This window comes from Seriola dumerili, unplaced genomic scaffold (genome assembly GCF_002260705.1).
Source record: "Seriola dumerili isolate Sdu_G_001 unplaced genomic scaffold, Sdu_1.0 BDQW01000478.1, whole genome shotgun sequence".
NCBI lineage: Eukaryota > Metazoa > Chordata > Actinopteri > Carangiformes > Carangidae > Seriola > Seriola dumerili.
This window is the reverse complement of record NW_019174733.1, coordinates 1,512,061-1,528,146: the sequence shown is the minus strand read 5'-3', so window position 1 is coordinate 1,528,146 and position 16,086 is coordinate 1,512,061. Positions and strand designations below refer to the sequence as shown.

Sequence of the window (16,086 nt, the reverse complement as noted above, 5' to 3'; positions counted from 1 at the left end):
AAGTGCGCAGGCGCTGTGCCCTTTCTGTCTCAATGCTACACACCACATCACCTAGCGCAGACGTTTCCTTCCGCCGCCATCCTCCATCCCAGTCCCAGACAGAAAACACGAGCCTGCAGGTAAACATGAGCTTCACAGTGGAACAGAGGGGATCCCTCAACGCCCTGAGCTTCCGCCTGTTCTTCAGTAAGTAGAGCTCCAATACAAATAATGAAGTTCTGCCTTTGTTTGCTACTTTGTGGACTCCGCACAAACCCCACAGGCCAGCCAGCCAGCCAGCCGCAACCTCCCACGTGTCGTTTATTCATTTATTGGCGCTGGGTTATTTACCAGATCAATAACAGAGTTGATTGGAAATTACAAGCAGATTTCCACGTTGTCTAGACAATCGTAATGGCTCGGTTAGAGCCATTTAACTAGTTGTGCCGGTTTAGCCAGGTCCGCCGGTCGCAAGTGACATGTCATGATTTCAAAAATAGATAAGAAAGACGTCCACCTGCCTGAATTTGGCAAAAGGATGTTGGTTATTTCGAGAAATCTCCCAAGGTGCTCAACACGTCATCTAGCATAAAATCATAAAGGCTCGTATCTGGTTGGACAACGCCCTCTTTGATTATAACAAGTTAATAATCCCATTGATACTGAAAGGACAGGGCAGCGAGTTGATATTTGAATATCCGCATTTCACAGTTTCATAATATCTAGTAGGTCTTTCATTTGTTTTGACGTCCATGTTCATAGTTTTTAAAGACAAGTCAAAAATAAGTTCACGTCTTAATCATGACGCCAAACCATACTCATTGCAACAATGGCATATTGCCAAAATAGGCCTGTGGGCCAAGGAGGTTGAGTATGGATACTAACTGTAAGCAGTGGCCTCTTTTCCTACCAGGATGTAATTTGTAATGACTGTTACATGACTGACTCTCATATCTTGATTCCAACTCTTGCTGTACAGACAAGAATGCATTAACTGTGATAAGTGTGTTTTTTTGTGGTCAAGATCAACAATAAACTTAAGGACACACCTTCAGATAAAAGTGAATGTAAACCATAATGAAACCCTGTGTACTCTCTTGCCACCCCATGGGATGTGATGACATAATTTCCCTGGTGTAGGGCACTCAGTTGCTGACGTTAAGAAAGAAATATATAAAAAATCAGCTTCTATCTGCCTGCCATATTAATATATCTTACTGTTTTACAGAAAATGCAGAAGGAAAGTACATCTCACCATTCCATGACATACCGATATATGCTGATGAGAGTCAGGTAATGTACAGTCTGTCACCTTTCCACCAGTAAATTTATAAATTTGTGTTTACGCTTTAAATCTACCCACTGGTTAAACCCCACCTATGGTGCTGCCATGAATATGTAGTTTTGTAGCAAACTGAATGTAATGCTCTCCAGAACAGCAAGGTCATAGTCTTATTTGTGAAGTCAGTGGCCTTTACTCTTTATTTTCTCAGTGCTGTGTCAATATCTCTTGTGATTTCAGGAATTTGTCTATTATCTTATTCTCTGAAACAATTCATTCTCTTTATGTAGAAGTTTCAACGATGGCAATGATTAAGTAAAAGCACATTATGTAAGGATGATTTACTTCAAAGTTGTGCCATCTTCAGTTGTGTCATATACTATTTCATAATAACTGAAAGTTTCTTGTCTCTTCCAGAACATCTTTCACATGGTTGTTGAAGTACCAAGATGGACGAATGCAAAGATGGAGGTACGAATCAAAACTCATCTTCAGTCATCCACATTTGGATCAGATTTTAGCAGGTTTGGCTTTAGCTTGGCCACAGTGCAGTTATCAGTGTGTTTTCACAGCTCATATAATGTCCTCAACCCACAGGGGAACATGTTGAGAGAGATCATCTCTAGCCTTCTTATTATTTAAATAATGTAGCTGTTACAAGTGAATTTAGTCATGTGAATAATTTCATTGCAACTGGGTTCAAATATGAAGTTCCTCGATTATACTCTTATACTTTTTGTGTCTTTTAAAAGTAACAGCGACCCCATTTATTTTCAGATCGCTACAAAAGACCTCTTAAACCCGATAAAGCAAGATGTGAAGAAGGGCAAGTTGCGCTATGTTGCCAATGTTTTCCCACATAAAGGCTACATATGGAACTACGGAGCCATTCCTCAGGTTAGTAAACATTCCTGATACTGATGTGTCAAATCCTGCAGCGTTTAAATTGTACAACAGCAAATGGTTGATAATTTACCTTCATTCAGCTGCCGTTTCCTTGTTTTGTAATGTTTCAGACATGGGAAGATCCCGCACACAAAGATGGAGACACCGACTGCTGTGGTGACAACGACCCCATCGATGTCTGTGAAATCGGCAGTAAGGTACAACACCGGCTGATGATGATTTCACAGCCTTACACAAATGTTGTTCATCTCTCACTGGGTTATTAAGTCACAGTGATTGTCCATGTCGTTGTTTGTTGTGTACATTAATTTCATGGAAAAAGGAATTGTCCTCTCCAGGTGTGTTCCCGTGGGGAGGTAATCAAAGTGAAGGTGCTCGGGATCCTGGCCATGATCGATGAGGGTGAGACTGATTGGAAGGTGATTGCAATCAATGTAGAAGATCCTGAAGCCAACGACTTAAACAGTAAGCGCCTCAATTTATTTAAGCCTCCCCCTTTCTTCCTCTCTGCCTGAGTTTTTGAGCAGTCCTGCATCAGTCACACTGAACTCGTTTTGTTCGTCCCTGTCTTTTGTCAGACATCAGTGACGTCCAGCGCCTGAAACCAGGCTATTTGGAGGCCACAGTCGACTGGTTCAGGAGGTACAAAGTGCCAGATGGGAAACCAGAGAACCGGTTTGCTTTCAATGAGGAGTTCAAAGACAAGGTCTCCAGCTAACACACCTTATTTATTATTGTTTCATGGATTTAGATTCATCTTAATCACTTGTCTGCTTTGTCAGTCATCTTCTACCCTTTCTAATGGTTAACTAGGTCTACAAGTATGCGTTCAAGGAATTGCAGTTTTGTCGAACATGTGCAAAGCATTAAATAAGATATGATGGTGTCATTTTACAGTCACACAGGTCCGTGCAAGTCTCAGAAAACTTCACTTGCACTAGAATTAAATTAGTATTATAGATAGATAGATAGATAGATAGATAGATAGATAGATAGATAGATGCTTTATTTATCCCCTAGGGGAAATTCATGTGTCCAGCACCTCATTTATTTATGCACATTATATGTGCATGAATGCTATAGTTAACGTTAAACCTTACTTTCAACTAAGCAATTCCTGTTTCTTGTGTTTCAGGACTTTGCCATTGAAGTAATCAAGGCCACTCACAACTTCTGGAAAGCCCTCATTTCCCAAAAGGCCAAAGCTGGTGAACTGAACTGGTACACACTGCATTTCTCTTACTTTCTCTTAAAAAACAGTGCTTATAGAACAAATATGCACTGAAACACTGTGTATATATGTGGCTTCTTGATTATAAATGACTGTATCTTATCACGCAATACAGCAAAAACACGTGTGTCTCGGCCAGCGACAGCCCTTTCTGCTGCTCAGCAGATGAGGCTAAAGCTGTTGTTGAAGTAAGTGACCTTTCATTTTTTTCCCTTTTAGAAACATAACAGCATCTAAAATTTCAACACCGCGCCTCATTCCTTCTTGAATATTATTTCATAACTTGATGTTTCACTCTTTTTTTTCTTTTTTTTTTTAGGCGTGTCCTTGTGGAAAAGATGAAGATATCCCCTCATCAGGTAGAATTTCTATATATATTTGTGTCAGTAATGTCCAGATCATTAAACGTGGCTCTCATTTCTTATGTTGTGATACTGACTGTTATGGGGTTTTTTTTTCCATTTACAGTAGATAAATGGTTCTACTATGAGAAGAAGTAATCCGGGAGCTGTTTGGATTGGAGCAGAGGGAAAGGCTCATCTCTCAGGAATACATGAAGATGGTCTTATATTAGGAACCAATGGGATGGCAGGATGGGGACATGGATGATTGGGTCTGGGTCAGCTGTTTTACTGTAGATGGAGAGATAGTGGTTAGATTCAATAGAGAAAGTCCAAAAAAAATCTCTCATGTCTTGACCAATGGATTTTCACTTACTTATGAAAAAATCTCTTTGGAGATGTGCTACCATGAACAAAGTAACAGGTACTGTGCCTCATAGATACTTGCATCCTGTGTGAGACTCTGAACTGCTTTAATAAAGCTTCTCTGGTTAAATTATCAACAAAGTGTTATTATTCTTCCCCCAGCTACTGGAAAATAAAATAATTGCACAGCACTTGTTAGTTACGGATTTGACTCTAAATTAGGAGAAGAGAAGTTTAGTTTCCCTGTCCATGTGAGTCACAAGTTTAATGAGCGGAGCAGTTAATAAGAGGTATGAGAAACAAGCTGAGATTTTTTTATCCCAGGCTTTGAACTAACTTCTCATAGTTACAATACTGCTGCCTAGTGGCCAGTGTTCTACATTACCTTTCTATTTGCAATTTAACATGTTCACATAAATGCCCAGTGTTTTCACATGACTGTTGTTAGGTCATTCCTTTGTCTTGACTGTTTTCCATAAATGTGGACTATCGAGTGTGTGTGGCTTCTTTTACTTTCCTATAATAATATAAGTAAACAGTAAAAATGGGAAGGACAATCAAAGTTTATATAGAGACAAAGAAAAAAGAGCAATAGAGGGGGGAAAAAAGGGAAAAAGTTTAATTAATTAATTAAATTTTAGATTTTTATTGAGCTCTAACATTTAATTCTGTTTTATGCAACTTCAAAGCAAAAGTAATGAGTTATCCATACAGGATAAACAGTGACCAGTTTCATTTATGGTTGAATTAAATATATACTGTGTTATAGAAAATAAACAAATTGTCACATTTAAGCTAATAAAGGTGATTTAGAAAAAAAATCTTTAGCTCTAGTTTAGCTTATTTGTGAGTTTGTGGATGCCTAGTGCTAGAAATAAACGTATAGTGTGGGATAATAGGGGCGAGAAGAAAATTCAAAAGTCTAAAGGTTTTTCTCTTGAGCCAATAATTTTCCCTCATGACTTGAACGTTATTATTTTTACATATGTATATATATATATATATAAATATATTATTGTATATGTATTTTTCAAAATATAAATTACATATAAAACTACATATATAAAACAGATCAGAGCGAGCTTACATTCATTTTTAATAAAAACATTACTGGCATGTGCCCCGGCTCCTCCCGCGTTATTAGCCAGAGTGACGTGGTTTCCGGTTAACTGTCAAAGTTGCAGGCTACATGTCAGTCGACGGGACAAGCTTGGACCAAAAACCAACGGACGGCGGTTCACAAGTTCAGCAGAACAAGGTAATACAACAAATTATGTATTAAGTTTCCAGTTTCCACTTTGGTGTTCCTGTCTTGTTTTCTGCTTGTGGACCCCACCTCCCCGACATTATAAAGTTACAGGTGTAGTTGTCACTGTGGACCTCTCTGCGCATGTTGTTTACTAAATTGGTCATGGTTTGCTCTGTGACAGCTGATGTCGTTACCACCAGATACATGTGATACAAGCCGAGGTGCGGCAGTAATCATGAAATCACAGGAATAGTCGTTTCTGAGGAGCTCGGTCATGAGTTCAGCGGCCTGGCGAGTTTTCTGGTCTTATTCATGTATATTTGTTTTGGAGTACTGGTTTGAGATTTGCATGGAAACCTGCTGCTACTTACTACATGACTACAGACATTTTTGAGGGCACACCGAGCACACAGTGTCTGTTGTGTCATAGCATTTAACTCATACACTAAATATGAATTAAATGCCGTACTTTATACATGGAGTTTGGTGTTAACAAATGACCCAGGTGAAACAAATGTATGATAAAGTACTCAGCAACTGATTAATTTCCCGAAGCCTTAGTCACCGATAGGCCTCACTATTCACTGTAACAAGCACATCAAGTTCCACAGAGAGTGACAGGCGTGTGTGTGTGTGTGTGTGTGTGTGTGTGTGTGTGTGTGTGTGTGTGTGTGTGTGTGTGTGTGTGTGTGTGTGTGTGTGTGTGTGTGTGTGTGTGTGTGTGTGTGTGTGTGTGTGTGTGTGTGTGTGTCTGTCTGTCTGTGTTTAAGAGAGAGAGAGAGAGGGAAGCAGGGGGTGACTGCCCAGATCAAGTGTCCTTGCCACAACCTGTCATAAAAATAGTCAGACGATAGATCAGTGTGACTCAGTGAGGCAGCTGGCAGAACAAACTAGCATCAAAAAAATCATCTAAAGCCTGTTTGTTGCTTAGTCTGCCCTCCTTTCTTTCATGCTTTAAAGCTTGTGTGATTACACAGAGCTTACACATACCAGCAGAGTAATCCCGGGTCAGGAATAATGATCAACAATGGGCTTCAGTGCTAGATGCTGTATTGCAACCATGTCCTTTTGCAATAGTATATTAAATTCTATACTTTCTTTGCCAGTATGTGCTGTGTTGTTATCTGGAACTTTACGTTTTCTGTATTTCAGGCAGAGACATGTCTTTTATATTTGACTGGATCTACAGGAGCTTCAGCAGCGTCTTACAACTATTAGGTAATGCACATAATTATCATCAGCACTGTACAACCTTAACCACCACAACTTTTTTAAAATCCGACATAAATTTCAATTTGGCATACAGTCCGTCCTAACAACAGTGTGCTATTTGACATTATCTTTCCCGACTCCACCCCAGTTTTGGAACAAAACTACCTAAAATGACATACCCAAATTAAGATGGATGTAGCTCACAAACCACACTGATTTTATGCATAAATAACTTGTTGCCAGAGAGGAAACCCCTGAAGTTTGTTACATACATGTACAAACACTATATGTGTTACAGAAACAAAGGTGGAGGCCTTTGAATCTGTAAAAATGTAAATTTATGGTCTGCCACAAACAAAAATCGGAATCTTTTTCAGTGCAGGCAAAAGGACACTATAGGGCTACAGACAAACTACTGATCAATACCTGACTGAACATGTATGCAATGTTTTTTTTTTTTACAAATAAGTCTAGGCATCTCCAGAAAGGACACTTGGAGGCTCTACATGGACAAAAGCCAAATGTTGTGTATTTCTGTTTACATTTTGGTACATTTACCAATTCCAGCCCAAATAATCACAACTGTGCAGATTTTCTATTTGAATTTGGTATTATACTATATACCTATCAATGTGTATACTGTGTAATAATACAGATTTATTATAAGTTCACTGACATTCCTGAATATGAAAAAATAAAAATCTTTGGTGTTTGTGATGACTATAGGGTAAACAGAGAAGGAATACAAGTTTACAGTTAGCTTATATTAAATTCTCATCATTTCATTTTCTTGTCTTTTTCTCATCAGGGTTGTACAAGAAGACTGGCAAGCTGGTGTTCCTTGGACTAGACAATGCTGGGAAAACAACACTCCTGCACATGCTCAGAGATGACAGACTAGGACAGCACGTGCCAACACTACATCCGAGTACATCCTGCCATTTGACATGTTGTCGGTTCAGCAATCAGCCTTGTGTGTTTCTTGCTTCATTACTTATCTAAACTCGGTGCTTCCCTTTTGTCCTCAGCATCCGAGGAGCTGACCATAGCTGGAATGACATTTACGACGTTTGACCTCGGAGGTCATACACAAGGTAGCACTGAGGCAAATGTTTTTTCGAGGCACTGGCAGCTACTTTACAACTTGTGTGTTACATAAATCCTGAAACTGTGTTGCTCTCACAGCACGAAGGATCTGGAAGAACTACCTCCCAGCCATAAACGGTATAGTCTACATGGTGGACTGCGCTGATCATGAGCGACTGGTGGAGGCTAAGATTGAACTGGATGTAAGTATATTGATTTTACTTAGATATCGACACACATCAGACTTGTTCGAAGCTTTCACTGATAGGAATGATCTGTTTGCCGAACATATCGGACCTCTTGTGTGTAGGCCCTGTTAACAGATGAAACCATCTCCAACGTACCTGTTCTCATCCTGGGGAATAAGATAGACCGTCCAGAGGCCATCAGTGAGGATGCACTGAGGGGAATGTTTGGTCTTCATGGGAATACAACTGGAAAGGTACTGCACACACGACGTCATTGAAAGCTGAAGTCTGTAATTTTTTTTATTCTGTGCACTGCTATAGTTCGAGACAGTCTCCTTTCTAAGACTAATAAATAGTACATTTTTGTCCGTGTTGCCTTGTTGTTCAAGGATATTTTCACTGCATAACAGCAACAGTGAGCTTCACAAATCTCACAAAGCCAGACCTACCTACTTCTCAACACAGAAGAAGCAGGGTGTAAATAGTGAGCCATTAGATAGACAGACCACAGCTCTACAGATGTCACACTATGCTCCGCCCTCTGTTGTACAACACGCAGAGAGTTACAGGTTTAAGATGATAATCGCACACATTCAGGGTCCATGGGAAAGGATGATTAAATGTTTTGTTTGTGAATTAAAGTCGGGACTTTAACATTTGTGGTTGTGTTTCTTTTCAGGGCAAAGTGTCACTGAAGGAGCTGAATTTGAGGCCAATGGAGGTTTTCATGTGTAGCGTGCTGAAGAGACAAGGATATGGAGACGGTTTCCGCTGGCTCTCTCAGTATATTGACTGATTCACGTTCTTTTAGTAACCGTAACCAGATTTACCATGCTGTCTGTGTACACAGAAACATGTTCCACACAAAGCTACCTGCCATAGGGAGATAGAATATACTGTATTTAGGACTTTGACTGTGCCAGTAGGAAATGTGTTTCAGGTAGTTGTTTTGTGTTAATATATCCTGTGTCTTCTTCATGCGCTCAAAGAAATCTCAATGTCATATCAATCATACTACAGCGAGTCAGACATAAGTTATTAATCAACAGACTGTATTATTCAGATTGAGTTTGGAGGAATAATCTTCATGTTGTGGTTTCTACCTTCACTTAAAGCCTGAAGGAAATTCTGTCTGCCATATAGAACATGTCATCGCTGTGAACCAGTTTCTGACCCGGGTTTATTTTTAGGTGTTGGTGTTGACTTACAGTGAAGGTCATTTGGGTTAACATTCTGTGCTTGGAATTACTCTTCCTTGACTGAGGATGAACAAAACTCTGTTGGCACAGATAAGACATTATATCTGTATATTTATACAATTTCTTTCAAATGAGTGGGAAATTTGAAGTTCCATCAATTTTTTTCCAAGAACAAAACAGTTTTTTCTAGAAAGTGCTGCAGTGATTTAGTGCCATATTTTTTTAATGGGAAAAGCATTAACACAGTAGAGTGCTACCTCCAAGGATACTGACATTTTTTCTGATTGCATGTTTTTTTTTTTGTTTTTTTTTAATCAATGAAGGGTTTACCACTACAGGCCAATTACATGAATGTGACCACAAGTGCATTAACTTACATTTTGCTGTGAGGAGTTTTATTTAATACCACAGAACCGTGTTAAATAATTGCAGTACATGTTAACTGCATCAGCACAGCCAGGTGATGTAACAAGCTCGTACTTGTCCAGAGTGAGGATGCTAAACTACCTGTTTTCATGATGGTTACTTGCTGTGAAATGACTTGAGTACTTTGTGATTAGTCGCTGCTCACAATGCAGTGATATTATGAGAGTACTTGAGTGGTGCTTTAAAAAATGGCATGCAAATATATGCATGAAATTACCCGTTAGTGCAATATTATACATTATTTTGTATATAAACTGTTATTTATATTTTGCATTAAGATTGGCTTGCCTTGTTACATCAAGCACTGAGCTCTGAAGTAATATACCTGTTACAAAAAGTAGGTCATATTGTTATTAAACGTGTGCAGTTTGAGCATAATAAATATTTTTGACAAACCTTTAAATCTTTCTTGTCTGACTCATTTTCATTTTATTTTTCAATGGGAGAAGGTTTAATACAAGCAATTACACACATTATTAGTTCTAGACTTAGCCACAGACAAAACAAGTTTGAACCTGTAAAGTGATGTTCATAAATAATTACAAAGGTTTGTAGTTGTAAATCAATCTGTAAATTTATAAAAATAAATCTGCATGACAAATTTGAAGTTTGTGCATGAAAGCTGTGCTTTGTAGAGGAACAAATGATAGTGGTGAGGTTACACAAAGATGCTGTGATCTGTGTAGAAATACAGAGCAGAAATCTGCGAGTAAAACTCAGCACTCACAGTTTCCACAATGTATGTGACAGTGAAGTTACAAGGATGGATTTTGACCAGATTTTGACCCTGTTTTACACATGAATTTGATTGGACAATGACATCCACTCACAAAGTCCAATCAGAGGGCAGGTGAGTCAGATCCTGAAAAGTGTAGCCATGGATGTATTGTACTGACATAACAAGTGTACGTTAAGGTAAAAAATAAACACTGACATTTAATTGTCACAAGGAATATCACAAGGAACCTGTGGAAACTAAAGTCCTATTGGAGACGCTGTGAAGGAAAACAAACGATAGTCCCACCTTCTCGTTTCCCATTGGCTGGGAGAGGTTCGTATGTTTACTCTGACCAATCATACTAATCGGTACGTGTCGTGTCTTTTCGTGGACCAATGAGACACAACCAGGAAGCTAGAAACAAAATTTAAGTTCTTAAAAAACGCTGATTAAACGAGGAATACTGTAGTTTAAAGTCGTCGGTATTGGTTTACTGCGTCAGCCCAGTGTGGAAGTTTGTTTTCTTGTTTCACTGCCGCTCTCTAGCTGTTTGAAATGTAATGCTTTTCAGTAGTTTATCCGTGTCTTCAATTCGCTAAACCGTTATCGACATATGGCTAAACTGAATGTGCATTGCTAAGCATGGAGGTAAAGGAGGTAGAGAGGTGCTGCTGTGTAGTCAAGGTGTCAGAGGCTTTTTCAACAAAGAAACCCGTGAGCTGCAGCGGAGTCATCGTTCATCCTCAAACTGGAACAGTGATATGTACCGGCCTTCCGTTTTCACGTTTTATTACCGATAATGAGCCCTTCTCCTCGGACCGTGAGTTCCTGCCACCGCGCAGCTTCAGTGAAAAACTTAAAATCCGCGTCAGCTTTTCTACTCAGCGAGATCTGGACAGAAGCCGGCCTGCACGGGGAGAAGCATTCACACCCTCCAGAGCCAAAACAACACGGCAGCGGGAAGTTGCAGCCCAGTTGCTGATGCTGGTGAACTGCCTGGAGTTCAAAGAGGCTTTCAAGGCAGTTTTCCAGGAGGCTGACCAGTGGCGTTTCCATGGTGATGAAGAGGATGAGGAGCTATTGAGAGATGCCCAATTCCTCAGCTGGTTCGCTGTGCTCAAGACACGTGTGGTGGTCGAAAGAGGCACAGATTCAGGGAGCATCCCGTGGCAGAGGAGCTCATCTCTCCGGAAGGGCTGCCCAGTTGTTGCATGTGGTTCACCTTTCGGCTCCCTTTGCTTAGACCTCTTCATCAGCACCCTCAGCAAAGGTATCATCAGTAACCTTGCCGGAGAGGACAACGCTGTCATCCTCACAGATGCCCGCTGTCTGCCAGGCACAGAGGGTGGAGGGTTGTTTGTGGTGGAAGGGGCAGACAGTGTGCGTCTTACTGGGCTCATCGTGTCTCCATTTGGTTGGAAGGCGAACGAGTGGATAGGCCTCACTCTAGTCTGCTCAGTCCACTTGATCTTCAGGAATGTCATCCGCTGCATGAGCACTCAAGATCCACTCCGGGATGTTTGGCTACATCCGGAAGAGGCAGGCCTCCACATGTCCTCCACAGCCCATGAGTCAAAAGCTGTTAAATACCCCACTGTGTGCTTTGTGGACAGTGGGCTGTTCTGGGGCTCAGGGGTTGTTATTGCCTCTCAGCTCATTTTAACCTGCCGGCATGTTGTCAACGGGAAGTCTACAGTCACCCTGAAGTTCCATCACAGGGACAGGTGACAACATGACACATGGTTTTCATGTCCATCCTTTTCTGAACAGGAAGGGATTTGATTTGAAAGGAAGGGATAATGAAAATTAAAATCAAAAAACCATGTTAAAACATATTTAATAGATAATTTCCACAACAAACACTGACTATTCCTAGCAGGAAAAGCACAGGTGGAACTAATATTAATAAAGGGTCTGTTCTATTGTCAGTGTCCCAGTAAATCATGCGGGTAAGCCATTGTGGACTGCACCAGGGGCCTAGCACTGGAACACCTGAATGAATTCAGCTATCACTAATATTAATGTATTCTTCCTGCTATGACTTTTGAAAAAAATCTTGAGATATTTTCTGTAAACCTCAAAACTCAAACCTCATTTGGTTGCTTTAGCCACTAAAAAGGGGCTACACACCCATGATTCACCTCCACAGGTGTTTTCACTTATTTTGCCTCTTCTCCAGACTCTGTGTACATACACACCTCCCTCAATCTTAAGATTTTGTGCAATTAGGACCAAGATCTGCCACACCAGAAAATTTAAGGGGGTCTGTAAAACTTGTGGTTTTACATATTGACCATTTTTATTAGTACATGGACCTAGGTGACCTCACGTTGATTAAAAGCAATATCCTCCAACTTCAACCTGAACAGAGGTTTAAAGAATAATTGAAAACATCTGTTTGGGTTCAGGGCCTTTTAGCATGCTATAATATTTCTGATCATAGTGTTAAGTAGGAAGTTCAGAAAAGGTTCACTATCACTATGGGCATTGGGTCAGGATGCAGGATGAAAGATAGAAGGTCATGAAACATCCATCCAATCCAACAAAGGTATTCTCAAATAATTAAAACATGAAAGGGAAGACGCACATGGGCTGAAGGTTCTGAAAGGACAATAAAGAGTAAATTCAACACAACAAAATCAAAATAGTCTCATTATGTAATTAAAGAAATAAGGATAAGGAAGGTTCCCTGAGATTAACAGACAAATTATAGGACCTAAAGAGTAACTGTCACCCCATGTGAAGGTCTAAAAGAGTGAATGAGTGGAGTGAAGCCCTTAAATAAGCTTCTAATGCACAGGTGATCTCTATCAGGTAAATGAGGGGCGAAGGGTGAAAAAAAGAGCCAATCAGTGATAAGGAAAGGAAGTGAGGCAGGTGAAGAAAGGAATTGGTAAATGAAAGAAAATAGGGATCTTTACTACACATAGGGTGTACTGATTTAGAACAAATTTCTGTTTTACAGAGTCCATAATTTTGTGGGTGGTGTGCTGTTTTCCACTGAAGCGTCTTCTCCCTATGACCTGGCTTTGGTGCAGCTGAGAGGTTCTGTCCCAGAGGCTGTAGTCCCTCAGATCGCTCAAAGTTTCAATCCAGGTTTGATTGCATTTGCTTAGTGGAAACAGTATAACTTTTTTTTTTTTTTTGAATAACACCTTCATATTCAGTGCCAGAAGAGATCTCTGTTTCTTTACACCAATTAAACGGTTATGAGATTGACGGTTCAGCTTGGTTTCTGTTCCTACAGGTGAATCTGTAGTTGTGGTGGGATATGGTGGTTTGGGTCGGAGCTGTGGTCCGTCCCTGACCAGTGGTGTCCTCTCCAAAGCCATTAGTTTGAATTACCAGCCCATCATGCTTCAGACCACTTGTGCAGTACAAGCTGGGGCCAGCGGGGGTGCTGTGGTGCGGGCATGCTCAGGAGAGTTGCTTGGTAAGAAACCCTGCAACTACAAAATCACATACTCTTTTTGATCAGTGGGGGGCATATGATGACCACAGAAAACTAACAATGCGCCATATGTGAGGAAGGAAAAAGCAGCTACACACTCCAGATTGCTCTTTCTGCACTGCTGTATCTGCGGTTTTAACAATTATTTCCTGTTTTGCAGGTATCGTGTCCAGCAACACAAGGGACTTGGCTGCCAAAGTGACCTATCCACACCTCAACTTCAGCATCCCAGTGACTGTTTTCCAGAGATTGTTGCAGCGCTTTCACCAGACAAAGGACGTTAATGTATTCAAGATATTGAACACCACAGAAAAAGAAGTCAGAAGGGTGTGGAGACTACAAGGTGCTCAAAGCAAACTATAACTGAGGACCCCTGCAACAGTGTGTTAGAGAAAACAGTTGGATGATTACATTGAAATGAATTAATCAAAATATCTTTACATAATAATATTAAGATTATGCTTATCTTTTTTAAACAAAACTGATATTTTTAATTATGTAATTTAATGTTTTATACTTCGATTAGTTACAAACACAGGCACAGAGCTGATGGAGTAAATGCAAGTAAAACAAGAATCATGGATTCCATTTGTTGATACTCTCACCCAGAATCATACAATAAATAATGTGAAATATATTTAAATAAAAAAACACTTTATATTAACAGCCAAATTAAAGTTACTTTAATACATGTAGTGATTGTTTAGTTGTAATAAAATGAATAAAGTTGTTTATTCTGGTGATATTCAGTACCTGTGTATATTTCTGTACACAATTGTTACAAATTACCCACATTATGGCAACTACAATACCAAAGGAGCAGCATCAAATGAAACGATGGCAGATCGAACACATCTGAGCCTTAGTTATTTTACAGTTACAGCAGGACGGTGGACGCTTCCTGGAAGCATGTGTTAGGATTTACACCTGGTTCTCATACATATGGCTTGTTTTTACCAAGCAGGAGGAATATTCAATATAATAAGCTGACAGGTTGCTGAAAATGATTGGTCCCTTTGGGTAGCCAGAGGACTGGCTGTTGGTATCAGGTATTCAGACATCTGTTGGCAGGCATACCCACTCCCAGCAAACACATTTAAGGTTTCACCCACTGGGACATTGCTGTTACTGATTTCCATTATCACAGAAATGTGAAACTGAGAAATGACATTTCAGAGGATTGGTTACTGTCAGTTTTTACAATGCTAAGACAAGCTTTCATGGCCTGAGCTCCAGAGGACGTGCATACACTGTAACGTACTGTAAGGTTTCTATTTCACAGTTCCCAGACTGAATAGTTGACAGTGGAGAGGCTTGAGCAATGTCCCGAGGAGGATGAGGAGAGAGTTTTCTATAGGCATTGTGCTTTTAGTGCTGATATGCAGACCTGGGTCTGTATCTCATTTCTGCTGGTTTCCCATAGCTATAAGCTACACACCACAGCAGAATGAGGTGAGGCAAGAGAAGTGAGCCAACAATAAGGTCTGCTCCTCTGAGAAAAAGTCACAGAGATTTATGTCTTTGAAATTGTACCTCATGAGAATTAAAACAAGCCTTAGAAGACAGGCTGCTAAAATGTGTATTATAAAATGTTATTTATTACACGTTTTCAGAAAATAAATTTAAAAACGGAACTGAAGTTATTTAATCTGAGAAGTTTTCTTACACTGACGTCCGGAAATTATGTGGATTAGTTTGTAACCAAATTATAATCACCTAAATATCCACCTTATCACCCAACTACCTAATTTCATTAACAATAAGAAGTGCATGATATTTAAAAATCAGTGTTTTGAGAAAATACAGATATAAAGAAACATAAATATTTTACTTGTATTGACAAAACTCTGACCTACTTTGTGCATCATGAATCACAGAAATTGCTTGAGGAAAATATTTGCCCAGGGGCAGTGGTGTAGTGATGATAAAGATCTGATAATTAAAGTCCAGCTAATATACTGCTAGGCTGATATTATCTGACAATTTTAGCTTATCACAGACATATTGGTAATGGCGTATACATGTTGGTTAATATGTAACAAGAAATAATGGCAGGAATGACATTACTTTTAATCTCAGATGAATTTGTGTTAAGTGCATGGGCATGTTAGCAGGCTGACATTAGGATTTAACTCAAACCACTGCTGGGCCTAGACACAGCCTCACAGTCACTAACATGGCCGTACACTCTTAGTCTTGTTTAAACTCAAACACAGTATCAGTCTCAAAAACCCAATACCAGCTGAGCTTTAGTGGGTGTGCTTTGAATGTGGAGTCCTTCATTTTTCTTTTAACGATTTGGTGCAGCCCACTAAGAATGGTTAGTGCTTCCTGAAAAAAAAATAGCTATATGGTATATACATGTACTTGCCCATTCTGTGCACAACCCCACTGCTTGAGGATCACATTGCTGCCAACACTTGACAAGGAACAAAGAGTGAAGGAGAGCACA

At 39.8% G+C, this 16,086-nt stretch overlaps 3 protein-coding genes across 3 annotated transcripts; all 3 read left to right on the top strand.

Annotated features, from left to right (window-relative positions):
• The first annotated feature begins 26 nt into the window (after positions 1–26).
• On the top strand, positions 27–4,598 carry LOC111235219 (inorganic pyrophosphatase-like). Its single transcript, XM_022763594.1, has 11 exons — positions 27–186; positions 1,208–1,272; positions 1,679–1,732; positions 2,039–2,158; positions 2,278–2,364; positions 2,506–2,632; positions 2,746–2,873; positions 3,303–3,388; positions 3,514–3,586; positions 3,718–3,757; positions 3,867–4,598. The coding sequence occupies exons 1-11, from the start codon at positions 33–35 to the stop codon at positions 3,896–3,898; spliced, it is 966 nt and encodes a 321-aa protein (XP_022619315.1). The 5' UTR covers positions 27–32; the 3' UTR covers positions 3,899–4,598.
• A 684-nt stretch (positions 4,599–5,282) lies between these two features.
• Positions 5,283–9,849, top strand: LOC111235254 (GTP-binding protein SAR1b-like). Its single transcript, XM_022763654.1, has 7 exons — positions 5,283–5,363; positions 6,507–6,572; positions 7,375–7,494; positions 7,595–7,660; positions 7,752–7,855; positions 7,963–8,094; positions 8,520–9,849. The coding sequence occupies exons 2-7, from the start codon at positions 6,515–6,517 to the stop codon at positions 8,634–8,636; spliced, it is 597 nt and encodes a 198-aa protein (XP_022619375.1). The 5' UTR covers positions 5,283–5,363; positions 6,507–6,514; the 3' UTR covers positions 8,637–9,849.
• Positions 9,850–10,596: 747 nt separating this feature from the next.
• Positions 10,597–14,319, top strand: tysnd1 (trypsin domain containing 1). Its single transcript, XM_022763728.1, has 4 exons — positions 10,597–11,907; positions 13,149–13,279; positions 13,431–13,616; positions 13,795–14,319. Exons 1-4 carry the CDS (start codon positions 10,826–10,828, stop codon positions 13,995–13,997), a joined length of 1,602 nt encoding a protein of 533 aa, XP_022619449.1. The 5' UTR covers positions 10,597–10,825; the 3' UTR covers positions 13,998–14,319.
• The last annotated feature ends 1,767 nt before the right edge of the window (positions 14,320–16,086 follow it).

Excerpts from the sequence above, each read along its gene's own strand:
- tysnd1 (XM_022763728.1), top strand. The coding sequence starts at position 10,826 with ATGGAGGTAAAGGAGGTAGAGAGGTGCTGCTGTGTAGTCAAGGTGTCA. Across the intron at positions 11,908-13,148 it reads AAGTTCCATCACAGGGACAG|AGTCCATAATTTTGTGGGTG; the intron begins GTGACAACATGA and ends TCTGTTTTACAG. Across the intron at positions 13,617-13,794 it reads ATGCTCAGGAGAGTTGCTTG|GTATCGTGTCCAGCAACACA; the intron begins GTAAGAAACCCT and ends CCTGTTTTGCAG.
- LOC111235219 (XM_022763594.1), top strand. The coding sequence starts at position 33 with ATGCTACACACCACATCACCTAGCGCAGACGTTTCCTTCCGCCGCCAT. Across the intron at positions 3,389-3,513 it reads AAAGCTGGTGAACTGAACTG|CAAAAACACGTGTGTCTCGG; the intron begins GTACACACTGCA and ends CACGCAATACAG. Across the intron at positions 3,758-3,866 it reads TGAAGATATCCCCTCATCAG|TAGATAAATGGTTCTACTAT; the intron begins GTAGAATTTCTA and ends TTCCATTTACAG.
- LOC111235254 (XM_022763654.1), top strand. The coding sequence starts at position 6,515 with ATGTCTTTTATATTTGACTGGATCTACAGGAGCTTCAGCAGCGTCTTA. Across the intron at positions 6,573-7,374 it reads CAGCGTCTTACAACTATTAG|GGTTGTACAAGAAGACTGGC; the intron begins GTAATGCACATA and ends TTTTCTCATCAG. Across the intron at positions 7,495-7,594 it reads CGTGCCAACACTACATCCGA|CATCCGAGGAGCTGACCATA; the intron begins GTACATCCTGCC and ends TTTTGTCCTCAG.